This window comes from Scyliorhinus torazame, chromosome 12 (genome assembly GCF_047496885.1).
Source record: "Scyliorhinus torazame isolate Kashiwa2021f chromosome 12, sScyTor2.1, whole genome shotgun sequence".
Classification (NCBI taxonomy): Eukaryota; Metazoa; Chordata; class Chondrichthyes; order Carcharhiniformes; family Scyliorhinidae; genus Scyliorhinus; species Scyliorhinus torazame.
This window is the reverse complement of record NC_092718.1, coordinates 209,473,401-209,487,083: the sequence shown is the minus strand read 5'-3', so window position 1 is coordinate 209,487,083 and position 13,683 is coordinate 209,473,401. Positions and strand designations below refer to the sequence as shown.

General features: G+C 51.9%; 1 protein-coding gene across 1 annotated transcript in view; it reads right to left on the bottom strand.

Moving 5' to 3' along the window:
• LOC140386931 (multidrug and toxin extrusion protein 1-like) overlaps positions 1–13,683 on the bottom strand; it is a 113,485-nt gene that overhangs the window by 42,511 nt on the left and 57,291 nt on the right. Inside the window, exons 5-8 of the mRNA XM_072469835.1 lie at positions 13,621–13,663; positions 8,099–8,143; positions 2,616–2,713; positions 2,394–2,491 (exon numbers count right to left, since the gene is read on the bottom strand). Of these exons, the coding sequence (XP_072325936.1) occupies positions 2,394–2,491; positions 2,616–2,713; positions 8,099–8,143; positions 13,621–13,663 (284 nt within the window). The remainder of the gene's footprint in view (positions 1–2,393; positions 2,492–2,615; positions 2,714–8,098; positions 8,144–13,620; positions 13,664–13,683) is intronic.

Below are 13,683 nucleotides of genomic sequence, written 5' to 3'. Positions count from 1 at the left end.
GTGGTCAAAAGCACTTTGGCTGCTGAGATGTTAAGCCTTGTAGAGGCGGTGGATATGGCATTTATATATCTCAGATACTGACAGAAATTTGGGGATTAGGGGATTTGGGTAATGTACCTATTGACTGTCACATTGACACTAAATCCCTGTGGGAAAATGTGCACTCTACAAAAAGTGTCAATGAAAAAAGGTTAAGGATAGACATTGCAAGTTTGAAGCAGATGTTGGACAGAGGGGTAATAGAAAAAATTAAGTGAGTCGAAGTAGCGATCAATTGTCAGACTGTTTCACAAAAAGAGGGGCGAGTTCACAGAAACATTTCGATATTGTTAATGAAGGGGCGCCTGTTTCTGTGACTGTTTTTTTTCTTCCAAAAAAAAATGAAATAAAGAAGGGGGAAAATTGCATGTGTGTTTTTGAGTTTCTTGAAATTTTGTTTTCACCTAATTATTTTTTTTTCTCCAAGGAAGAGGAGACTGTTAAGTAATGGATTAAGAGACATTGCAATTAGTTGCCTCATTTATGTTAAGTATCCAATAATTGACACTGATCTGTAAAGGGGCTTCAGGTGGCCTTTGTGTCAGGTGATGTGATGATAGTGTTTTGTGCAGAGTCTGTTAAAGTGTAATAAAGGTGTTTGTGGAAAAGGAGCAGAACCTTTGACTCTTTATACAACAGCAGCTAAACGTCTAACATATTGGAGTGTTCCAATTAGCATATCCCTGAATTTGCATTAGTTAAATTCATCATCACCACAGGAAGTGACGAGCGGCAACATGTTCAGGGCAGTTTGAATAATCCCGTGTTAGCGTGCGGACATAGGGCTCTCCTGTTACTCTGTCTATAGTGTGTTGTTCATCAGTAAAGGATCCAAACACTTATATTGTTCATCAATGTGTGATTGGTAAGTTTGTGTTCGAGGTGACTGACGGAACAGTTATACATCCACCTTGTTGCCATATACCCCACCGTGGGGTGTATAATGAGGGTCCAATTAGAGACTAAACGCAGACTGGGTGACCGCGTTGCAGAACACCTTCGGTCCATCCGCAAGTAGGACCCAGAACTTCCTGTTTCTGCCCTTTCAACTCACCGTTCTGCTCTCACATCCACATGTCCGTTCTTGGCCTATTGCAATGTTCCAATGAAGCCCAGCGCAGACTGGAGGAACAGCACCTCATCTTCTGATTAGACACGTTACAAACTTCCAGACTTAACATTGAGTTCAACAACTTCAGACTGTGAACTCTCTCCTCCACCTTCACCCCATTTGTATTTCTATCAATTTATTTTTAGTTTCATTTCTTCTATTGATCTGTTTTACCCTCACCATTGTCCCCCCTCCCACCACTCCACGAGGGCCAACTGCTCCTAGTTGCTCTTTGACACACTGCTCACCTTTGTTTTGCCATTTACACATTCTAATCTCTTTATGTGCCACTATAATAATAATAATCTTTATTGTCACAAGTAGGATTACATTAACACTGCAATGAAGTTACTGTGAAAAGCCCCCAGTCGCCACATTCCGGCGTCTGTTCGGGTACACAGAGGGAGAATTCAGAATGTCCAATTCACCTAACAAGCACGTCTTTCGGGACTTGTGGGAGGAAACCGGAGCACCCGGAGGAAACCCATGCAGTCACGGGGAGAATGTGCAGACTCCGCACAGACAGTGACCCAAGCCGGGAATCGTACCTGGGACCCTGGGGCTATGAAGCAACAGTGCTAAACACTGTGCTACCGTGCTGCACTATCAGCACCCTTCTTAGCCTTAATCACTCCCATTTACATTCCTTTGTCTCCTGCCCTTGACATCTTTGTCTATCTCCACCTTGTGGTGTTGGGTGCTCTGATGCACAGATGAGCCAACACAGTTGTATTTGGTGCAACGTTGTTTTATTCAAACTTACTATATACAGTTTGTTCTGGATACTCTGCACGTTGTGTCTCCCTGAGTGTGTAGTGTAACAGGTCTGTCCTTGTCCTGGTCTCCAGCTAATACTGGCCACCAAGTGTCGTGTTTGTCCTTTTATACTGTCCCTGTCCTTGTCTGTGATTAGTTGTGGTGTTGTGTGTTCTGATTTGTCTGTTGGTGTGTCTATCATGATGTGTGTGTTTGAATATCATGACACACCTATCACTGGCCCCCTATCCAGCCCCACCGCTCCACACCGCCCCCCTCCCGCTACGGTATAAATCTGACCCTATTTCCAGATCTCTCAAGCTTTGACAAAGCGTCATCCAGACTCGAAATGTTAGCTCCCTACTCTCTCCACAGATGCTGTCTCAGACCTGCTGAGATTGTCCAGCATTTTCTACTTTTGTTCCAATTAGAAATTGTTCATTTCACATCATTGTCCAAGGTGTGAATGGCCCCCTCTGAAACCTACCTGCCCAGGTGTTAACGTGCAGCTTTTTCCACCGAATGTATCCAAACAGGAGAATAGCTTGACAGTACTGAGAGATAACATTGGCAGCGGCCGAGCCTCTGAGAAACAAGTGTGCATGTTAAAGGCAGCTTCAGATAAAGTTCAGTGACAGCTTCATTTATCAGAACCGGGAATCAAATATATATTTGACGTTTAAAATTTTAAAACTCATTTGCTACTTACTCCACTCCCAGTGCCAACACAAAGAGGAAGAGATAATTGATGACAGCATTGAGGATGTTGGCTATGAAACCAGTGACAATCTGAGGCATGGTGATCCCCTGGGAACAAAACGATAGTTATTCCTGAAATTATCCTTCAATAAAAAACAGCGGGAGGGGCAGCACGGTGACGCAGAGGGTTAGCACTGCTGCCTCACGGCGCCACGGTCCCAGGTTCGATCCCGGCTCTGGGTCACTGTCCGTGTGGAGTTTGCACATTCTCCCCGTGTTTGTGTGGGTTTCGCCCTCACAACCCAAAGATGTGCAGGGTAGGTGGATTGGCCACGCTAAATTGCCCCTTAATTCGAAAAAATGAATTGGGTACTCTAAATTTATTTTAAAAAACAAAAAACAGCGTGGTAGATATCCGCCACCCACCACCGATATTGTGGTTCCCGAGCTGGCGGAGAATGGTAGACAGTAGTTAGCACAGTGGCTTCACAGCTCCAGGGTCCCAGGTTCGATTCCCGGCTTGGATCACTGTCTGTGCGGAGTCTGCACGTCCTCCCCGTGTCTGCGTTGGTTTCCTCCGGGTGCTCCAATTTCCGCCCCAGTCCAAAGATGTGTCGATTTCGGCGGGAGAACAGCTGGTGAGTCAGTTTCAGCGGGAGCAGTGCGGAAGTGGTTGCTGGGAGGTAAGTCTGTCCTTTAAAAGCACTTGTCTTTGCAGGGGCAGGCCAGTCGATTTCGGCGGGAGAACAGCTGGTGAGTCAGTTTCAGCGGGAGCAGTGCGGAAGTGGTTGCTGGGAGGTAAGTCTGTCCTTTAAAAGCACTTGTCTTTGCAGGGGCAGGCCAGTCGATTTCGGCGGGAGAACAGCTGGTGAGTCAGTTTCAGCGGGAGCAGTGCGGAAGTGATTGCTGGGAGGTAAGTCTGTCCTTTAAAAGCACTTGTCTTTGCAGGGGCAGGCCAGTCGATTTCGGCGGGAGTGGAGCTGGCTGGTTAGTCAATTTCAGCAGGAGCTGAGAATTTTTTTTTTTTTTTAATTAGTGTTTTAGGCGGGAACAGGAAGTCGACCCGCGGACGTCTGGGAAGACCCTCACCAATAAATTCTGGTGGAGAGGAAACCCGAGACACTACACGTGTAGTGTCTCCCACCCGCCCTCCTCCTCTAACCTAATAATAAAACCCATTGGTCTGAGGTAAGTACCATATTTTATTATATTATTATTATTTTTTATAAAAAATTTAATTTAGTTGTTAGCCAGATCTTGGTAGAAAGTTAGAGGAATGGCAGGGAAGGGAGTGCAATGTTCCTCCTGCAGGATGTTTGAGGTGAGGGATGCAGTTAGTGTCCCTGCTGATTTTACCTGCAGGAAGTGCTGCCATCTCCAGCTCCTCCAAGACCGAGTTAGGGAACTGGAGCTGGAGTTGGAAGAACTTCGGATCATTCGGGAGGCAGAAGGGGTCATAGATAGCAGCTTCAGGGAATTAGTTACACCAAAGATTGGAGATAGGTGGGTAACTGTAAGAGGGACTGGGAAAAAGCAGTCAGTGCAGGGATCCCCTGCGGTCGTTCCCCTGAGAAACAAGTATACCGCTTTGGATACTTGTGGGGGGGGGACTTACCAGGGGTAAGCCATGGGGTACGGGCCTCTGGCACGGAGTCTGTCCCTGTTGCTCAGAAGGGAAGGGGGGAGAGGAGCAGAGCATTAGTAATTGGGGACTCTATAGTCAGGGGCACAGATAGGAGATTTTGTGGGAGCGTGAGAGACTCACGTTTGGTATGTTGCCTCCCAGGTGCAAGGGTACGTGATGTCTCGGATCGTGTTTTCCGGGTCCTTAGGGGGAGGGGGAGCAGCCCCAAGTCGTGGTCCACATTGGCACTAACGACATAGGTAGGAAAGGGGACAAGGATGTCAGGCAGGCTTTCAGGGAGCTAGGATGGAAGCTCAGAACTAGAACAAACAGAGTTGTTATCTCTGGGTTGTTGCCCGTGCCACGTGATAGTGAGATGAGGAATAGGGAGAGAGAGCATTTAAACACGTGGCTACAGGGATGGTGCAGGCGGGAGGGATTCAGATTTCTGGATAACTGGGGCTCTTTCTGGGGAAGGTGGGACCTCTACAGACAGGATGGTCTACATCTGAACCTGAGGGGCACAAATATCCTGGGGGGGAGATTTGTTAGTGCTCTTTGGGGGGGGTTTAAACTAATGCAGCAGGGGCATGGGAACCTGGATTGTAGTTTTAGGGTAAGGGAGAATGAGAGTATAGAGGTCAGGAGCACAGATTTGACGTCGCAGGAGGGGGCCAGTGTTCAGGTAGGTGGTTTGAAGTGTGTCTACTTCAATGCCAGGAGTATACGAAACAATGTAGGGGAACTGGCAGCATGGGTTGGTACCTGGGACTTCGATGTTGTGGCCATTTCGGAGACATGGATAGAGCAGGGACAGGAATAGATGTTGCAGGTTCCGGGGTTTAGGTGTTTTAGTAAGCTCAGAGAAGGAGGCAAAAGAGGGGGAGGTGTGGCGCTGCTAGTCAAGAGCAGTATTACGGTGGCGGAGAGGATGCTAGATGGGGACTCTTCTTCCGAGGTAGTATGGGCTGAAGTTAGAAACAGGAAAGGAGAGGTCACCCTGTTGGGAGTTTTTTATAGGCCTCCTAATAGTTCTAGGGATGTAGAGGAAAGGATGGCGAAGATGATTCTGGATAAGAGCGAAAGTAACAGGGTAGTTATTATGGGAGACTTTAACTTTCCAAATATTGACTGGAAAAGATATAGTTCGAGTACAATAGATGGGTCGTTTTTTGTACAGTGTGTGCAGGAGGGTTTCCTGAAACAATATGTTGACAGGCCAACAAGAGGCGAGGCCACGTTGGATTTGGTTTTGGGTAATGAACCAGGCCAGGTGTTGGATTTGGAGGTAGGAGAGCACTTTGGGGACAGTGACCACAATTCGGTGACGTTTACGTTAATGATGGAAAGGGATAAGTATACACCGCAGGGCAAGAGTTATAGCTGGGGGAAGGGCAATTATGATGCCATTAGACGTGACTTGGGGGGGATAAGGTGGAGAAGTAGGCTGCAAGTGTTGGGCACACTGGATAAGTGGGGCTTGTTCAAGGATCAGCTACTGCGTGTTCTTGATAAGTATGTACCGGTCAGACAGGGAGGAAGGCGTCGAGCGAGGGAACCGTGGTTTACCAAGGAAGTGGAATCTCTTGTTAAGAGGAAGAAGGAGGCCTATGTGAAGATGAGGTGTGAAGTTTCGGTTGGGGCGATGGATAGTTACAAGGTAGCGAGGAAGGATCTAAAGAGAGAGCTAAGACGAGCAAGGAGGGGACATGAGAAGTATTTGGCAGGAAGGATCAAGGAAAACCCAAAAGCTTTCTATAGGTATGTCAGGAATAAGCGAATGACTAGGGAAAGAGTAGGACCAGTCAAGGACAGGGATGGGAAATTGTGTGTGGAGTCTGAAGAGATAGGCGAGAAACTAAATGAATATTTTTGTCAGTATTCACTCAGGAAAAAGATAATGTTGTGGAGGAGAATGCTGAGCCCCAGGCTAATAGAATAGATGGCATTGAGGTACGTAGGGAAGAGGTGTTGGCAATTCTGGACAGGCTGAAAATAGATAAGTCCCCGGGACCTGATGGGATTTATCCTAAGATTCTCTGGGAGGCCAGGGAAGAGATTGCTGGACCTTTGGCTTTGATTTTTATGTCATCATTGGCTACAGGAATAGTGCCAGAGGACTGGAGGACAGCAAATGTGGTCCCTTTGTTCAAAAAGGGGAGCAGAGACAACCCCGGCAACTATAGACCAGTGAGCCTCACGTCTGTAGTGGGTAAAGTCTTGGAGGGGATTATAAGAGACAAGATTTATAATCATCTAGATAGGAATAATATGATCAGGGATAGTCAGCATGGCTTTGTGAAGGGTAGGTCATGCCTCACAAACCTTATTGAGTTCTTTGAGAAGGTGACTGAACAGGTAGACGAGGGTAGAGCAGTTGATGTGGTGTATATGGATTTCAACAAAGCGTTTGATAAGGTTCCCCACGGTAGGCTATTGCAAAAAATACGGAGGCTGGGGATTGAGGGTGATTTAGAGATGTGGATCAGAAATTGGCTAGCTGAAAGAAGACAGAGGGTGGTGGTTGATGGGAAATGTTCAGAATGGAGTACAGTCACAAGTGGAGTACCACAAGGATCTGTTCTGGGGCCGTTGCTGTTTGTCATTTTTATCAATGACCTAGAGGAAGGCGCAGAAGGGTGGGTGAGTAAATTTGCAGACGATACTAAAGTTGGTGGTGTTGTCGATAGTGTGGAAGGATGTAGCAGGTTACAGAGGGATATAGATAAGCTGCAGAGCTGGGCTGAGAGGTGGCAAATGGAGTTTAATGTAGAGAAGTGTGAGGTGATTCACTTTGGAAGGAATAACAGGAATGCGGAATATTTGGCTAATGGTAAAGTTCTTGAAAGTGTGGATGAGCAGAGGGATCTAGGTGTCCATGTACATAGATCCCTGAAAGTTGCCACCCAGGTTGATAGGGTTGTGAAGAAGGCCTATGGAGTGTTGGCCTTTATTGGTAGAGGGATTGAGTTCCGGAGTCGGGAGGTCATGTTGCAGCTGTACAGAACTCTGGTACGGCCGCATTTGGAGTATTGCGTACAGTTCTGGTCACCGCATTATAGGAAGGATGTGGAGGCTTTGGAGCGGGTGCAGAGGAGATTTACCAGGATGTTGCCTGGTATGGAGGGAAAATCTTATGAGGAAAGGCTGATGGACTTGAGGTTGTTTTCGTTGGAGAGAAGAAGGTTAAGAGGAGACTTAATAGAGGCATACAAAATGATCAGGGGGTTGGATAGGGTGGACAGTGAGAGCCTTCTCCCGCGGATGGATATGGCTGGCACGAGGGGACATAACTTTAAACTGAGGGGTAATAGATATAGGACAGAGGTCAGAGGTAGGTTCTTTACGCAAAGAGTAGTGAGGCCGTGGAATGCCCTACCTGCTACAGTAGTGAACTTGCCAACATTGAGGGCATTTAAAAGTTTATTGGATTAAACATATGGATGATAATGGCATAGTGTAGGTTAGATGGCTTTTGTTTCGGTGCAACATCGTGGGCCGAAGGGCCTGTACTGCGCTGTATTGTTCTATGTTCTATGTTCTATGTTATATGGATTGGCCGTGCTAAAATTGCCCTTAGTGTCCAAATAAAATGGTTAGGTGGGGTTACTGGGTAACAGGGATAGGGTGGAGGCGGACTGGCCATGATAAATTGCCCTTCGTGACCAAAAAAGTTAGGAGGGGTTGGTTATTGGGTTACGGGGATAGGGTGGAAGTGAGGGCTTAAGTGTGTCGGTGCAGACTCGATGGGCCGAATGGCCTCCTTCTGCACTGTATGTTCTATGATCTGTGCATGAAACTGACAGCTCACAATTCTGTCTCACTGCAATAATTATTGAATGATTAACACTAAAATTCAGCGGCTTTACCTGATTCTGAAGGTATCTGGTCTCTAAATCATACATAAACGTTGCCTAAGAAAGAACATTGACAATAATTAGCAGCAGACAGTGTAGCAATCACTAGTGAAATAGAAAAGAAAGTTACATTCAGACATTCGCTACAAGTTTCAGCCGGACCCGTGTTGGGATTCTGTTCAATCTGACTGCAGGCTATTGATGTCCTCCTGCACACACAACCTGTCACTGCCCAGAACGTGAAACGTTTGACTGCTGCATTACTGAGCTGGTCGCCTGGTTCTGCAGAGTGCCATCAGCCATATGGGTGCTCCCACCCCCGCACCCCAGCCCCCACCCTGCACCCCACCACCCACCGCACCCCAGCCCACACCCACCACCCCTGCACTCCACCCTCCGACATCCCGCCCCCCCCCCCCCCACCCGCCCCCACCGGCCACCACCCACCAACGGGGCATCACATGGCCCACCCAAGGGCAACCCCTGCAGTAGCCCGTACGGGGGTTGGGGGGGGGGGGGGGGGGGGTGCCGGACGGGGACTGTGGAGCATACCGCTGGCAAGGACAGTGGCAGCCGACAGTACCCCTGGCAGCAGGAATGGGCGCCAGGGCCAGATGCTGTCGCGGGGCCAGGGGTGCGAGGATAGGGGAGGAGATGAACCCGTTGGACCTGGTTAGGCACGGCGGTACGCGTTAACGTGTCAGCCTTTCACCCCCTGCAGGCAGTGGATGGAATTCAACCAGCAATGGTGGCCTTCCTCCTAGTCGGCGCAGCCCTGGGGGGTGCACTCGTGTGTACGAGCTGGAGCTGCTCGAGGAGGAAGCTGCAGCAGCAGAGCCTGCCCCGGAAAAACAGGAGGCAGCGACTGAGAGTGAGGAGCCGGCCGCCCAACACACTGAGGAGCAGGAGGTGGAAAGGAGGCGCCGCAGGAGGCCTCGTGTGTCCCATCAGCGCCTGTCATTCGAGGACCTGCCAGACCGGGCATGCTGTTGAAGACTCCAGCTGAGCAGAGGGACATACCTACCAGATCATGTGCACCTGGCACCAGGGGAATGGGGGAGGATACCCTCTCCCGGTGACTGTCATGGTGACGGTCGCCCTGAACCTCTACGCCACAGGGTCCTTGCAGGTGCCGAGTGCGGACCTGTCCAGGATTTCAAGGAGTTTGGTGCACAGGTGTGTATGAGCCATCACGGAGGCCCTCTGTGCCCAGTCGGCACAATACATCCATTTTAACTTGGACTTAGTCCACCAGGATGTCCGGGCAGCAGGATTCGCTGCGATGGTGATGAACTCTGCTGCTAGGTCCGGGAGGTGATTGACATGATGCTTGTCGCTCCACAGGCACCGGCGGATGACAGGCCGCTCCACACCAACCAAAAGGAGTTCCACTCGATGAACGTGCAGTTGGTGCGTGACCATCAGATACATATCATGCACGCTGAAGTGTTGGGTGCTCTGAGATACAGACGAACCAACACGGTTGCGATTGGTAACACGCAGTTTTATTCCTTCAAACTAGTTACATAACAAACTTGGTACTCAGCACGTGGTGACTGTGTGAGTGTCTGGCTTTGAGATCCTTGCCCTGTGCCGTCTCCTGATGGACTGCCCAGGAAGTGTTGTGTTTCTTGTTTTGTACTGTGTATGCTCTTATCTGTGATTGGCTGTCGTGTTATGTGTGCTAATTGGTCCGTTGCTCTGTCTATCATTATGTATGTGTGTATGTGCTGTGATGTTCATTTGAATATCATGACATCCCCCTTTTTTACAAGATTATGTGCCTACGTGGTTATAAATAGAAATGTGTACTGAGTGCAGCTAAATGTGTGTGTGTGCAATACTTACAGCGTGTACATGGGGCTTAACTATATACAAGGGGCGATGTTGGGTGTGACATACTAACGAGGTTGTACCATAACAAAAAAACCATGGAAATGTGGAACGATAAAACGAATGCCTGTAACGAGAAGAACATAGACATGTTAAAACAGTGGTTGCATGAGTTCAACGTGTAAACAGTCTCATAAGTCCAGTCTAGTAGGTGGGCAACGAATTTGGGTTGACCGTCAGGGTGGCACACCATTCATCACCCGGATTGATTGTGTTGACCCGGTTCCCATCAATGACCGCAACCCGGAAGGCATCTTGGTCATCTGCGTCGTCGGTTTGGATGTCGTAATGGGGAGGCTGAATGGTCCGCACGTTCCTGCGAGGTTGTCGGAGATGCGGAAGATCAACAGGTTGAGCCGCTCGACAGTAAGCAGCGTAGTGGTCCACCTTGCCACAGCGTAGGCATTGTCGGGCTTTTGCGGGACATTGCCCTTTTAAATGTGCAGCTCCACAGTTGCCGCACGTCGTGACGTCATGGCGTTCGTTACGCCACTGCGCATGCGCAGTTCGGTCTTGCGTCGATCGCGCCTGCGCATCACGTTTCTCAGTGTTGCCGTAGGTTTTGGCGCGCACAAGCGCGGGAGGCCTCGAAAAGCGCGCGAAACGGCCGCCCTCGTCCGGGCCGCGGGCCGGGAGAAACTCGATCGCCTGGACCCGTTTGGCCTCGTGGGGCACCTGGCTCGCCGATCCGGTCGCGTAGGACCCCCTCCGCGCCGATTTGGTTGCCTGAAATTGGGCATAGCGGCTAGTTGCATTCTCGTGCAGGACACAGGCTTCAACTGCAGGTGCTAAGGTCAGGCCTTTTATTTTTAGAAGCTGCTGGCGTAGGCTGCCGGAGGCAACCCCAAACCCCGGATCTCAGGTAAATGGCTCCACTCCGTGTCGGTATCCTCGTCGCTGCTCGGCACCTGAGATCCGGCTGTGGCTGGGGGTGGGGGTGGGGGACACCAGAAAGATCGGCCTCATCACCAGCAGGTCCTGACAGACACAATACATGGGCAGCACGGTAGCACAGTGGTTAGCGCAATTGCTTCACAGCTCCAGGGTCACAGGTTCGATTCCAGCCTGGGTCACTGTCTGTGCGGAGTCTGCACGTTCTCCCCGTTTCTGCGTGGGTTTCCTCCGGGTGCTCCGGCTTCCTCCCACAGTCCAAAGATGTGCAGGTTCGGTGGATTGGCCACGCAAAATTGCCCTTAGTGTCCAAAATTGCCCGTAGTGTTGGGTGGGGTTACTGGGTTATGGGGATAGGGTGGAGGTGTGGACCTTGGGTAGGGTGCTCTTTCCAAGAGCCGGTGCAGACTCGATGGGCCGAATGGCCTCCTTCTACACTGTAAATTCTATGAATACGGGATACATGATTCCACGGCAGGTCGGGGAGGGATTGGGGGTGGTGGGGGTAGGGGAGGGTGGAACAGGGTTGGTGTGGGGGTGTGGATGGCGTGGGGGTGAGGATGATGTGAGGGTGGTGTGGGGGTGAGGGTGGTATGGGGCTGGGGATGGTATGGGGGTGAGGGTGGTGTGGGGGTGTGGATGGCGTGGGGGTGAGGATGATGTGAGGGTGGTATGGGGCTGAGGGTGGTGTGGGGGTGGGGATGCTGTGGGGGTGAGGGTGGTGTGGGGGTAAGTGAGGTGTGAGTGTTGTGTTGGGGGTGAGGGTGGTATTGGGGGTGACGGTGGTGTGGGGGTGAGGGTCATGTTGGGGGGTGGTGTGGGGGTGGTGTGGGTATGAGGGTGAGGGTGGGGTTGTGGGTGGTGTGGGGCTGAGGGAGGTGTGGGGGTGAGGGTGGTGTGGGAGTGAGGGTGGTGTGGGGTGAGGGTCATGTTGGGGGGGTGGGGGTGGTGAGGGTGGTGTGGGGGTGAGTGTTGGGGGGGGTGTGGGGGTGAGGGTGATGTAGGGGCGGGGGTGGTGTGGGGGCGAGGGTGGTGTGAGGATGAGGGTGGTGTGAGGGTGAGGGTTGTGGGGTGGGGTGAGGGTGATATTGGGGGGACGGGGTGGGGGTGAGGGTGGGGTGGACATGATGGTGAGGGTGGGGTGGGGATGATGGTGAGGGTGGGGTGGGGTGGGGTTGAGGGTGGTGTAGGGCGAGGGTGGGGGTGGGGGTGAGGGTGGGGTGGGCATGATGGTGAGGGTGGGGTGGGGATGATGGTGAGGGTGGGGTGGGGTTGAGGGTGGTGTAGGGTGAGGGTGGTGTGGGGGTGGTGTGGGTGTGGGGGTGAGGTTGGTGTGGGTGTGGGGGTGAGGTTGGTGTGGGTGTGGGGGAGAGGTTGGTGTGGGTGTGGGGGTGAGGTTGGTGTGGGGGTGAGGTTGGTGTGGGGGTGGGGGTTGTGTGAGATTGAGGGTGGTGTGGGGTTGGGGTGGTGTGGGGGTGAGTGTGGGGTGGGGTGAGGGTGATGTTGGGGGGTGTGGGGGTGCGGGTGGTGTGGGCGTGGGGGTGAGTTTGGTGTGGGTGTGGGGGTGAGGGTGGTGTGAGGGTGGTGTGGGGGTGGGGGTGATATGTGTGAGGGTGATGTTGGGGTGGTGGTGTGGGTGTGAGGGTGGTTTGGTGTGGGTGTGAGGGTGGTGTGGAGGTGAGAGTGGTGTGGAGGTGAGAGTGGTGTGGGGGTGAGGGTGGTGTGGGGGTGAGGGTGGTGTGGGGGTGGTTTGGGGTGGTGTGGGGGTGGGTGTGAGGGTGGTGTGGAGGTGAGAGTGGTGTGGGGTGAGGGTGGTGTTGGGGGGGGGTGGGGGTGAGGGTGGTGTGGGGGTGCGGGTGGTGTGGGTGTGGGGGGTGAGGTTGGTGTGGGGGTGGGGGTGAGGGTGGTGTGGGGGTGGGGGTGATGTGTGTGAGGGTGATGTTGGGGTGGTGGTGTGGGTGTGAGGGTGGTGTGGGGGGAGGGGGGGTGATACACATGTCATGGGACCCGTCCATGGCCCGTTGCTCTGCCGCGGTGAGGGGCCACAGGTCCAGCGGTTCCCCTCCTCTCTTCTCCCGCTCCCGGCGGTTATGGGCGGCCTGCTTCTGGGTGGGTGGGGTGGGGGCGGGAGACAGAAAATGCACAGCATTAGACACTCCGACGCATGCAGCCCAGGGGGTGGGTAGCGGGTGGCTCCAGTGGCCCGGGCACCCAGCCATAGCAGCCGGTATCGGTCCGGAATGTGGTGCAGGGCGGGAATTTGGCCACCCTCCAGGTGGAGGGGTTATGGTTACGGGTATATGTGGGACGGGGGTTAATGCCAGGGGCGCAGTGCTGCCGACTGTGTATATGTGTGGGTGTATGTGTGTGTGTGTTAAATTTAATTATAACAAACGACTTATGGGACAGCACGGTAGCACAGTGGTTAGCACAATTGCTTCACAGCTCCAGGGTCCCAGGTTCGATTCCCGGCTTGGGTCACTGTCTGTGCGGCGTCTGCACATCCTCCCCGTGTGTGCGTGGGTTTCCTCCGGGTGCTCCGGTTTGCTCCCACAGTCCAAAAATGTGCAGGTTAGGTGGATTGGCCGTGATAAATTGCCCTTATTGTCCAAAAGTGGTTAGGCGGGGTTGCGGGGCTAGGGTGAAGGTGTTGACCTTGGGTGGGGTGCTCTTTCCAAGGGCCGGTGCAGACTCGATGGGCCAAATGGCCTCCTTCTGCACTGTAAATTCTATGATTCTATGATACTTACAGGAAGGCCGGGAATGAATATCAGTACGTAGAGTTGTGTTAACCTGGAAGAAAAGTGAAAGAT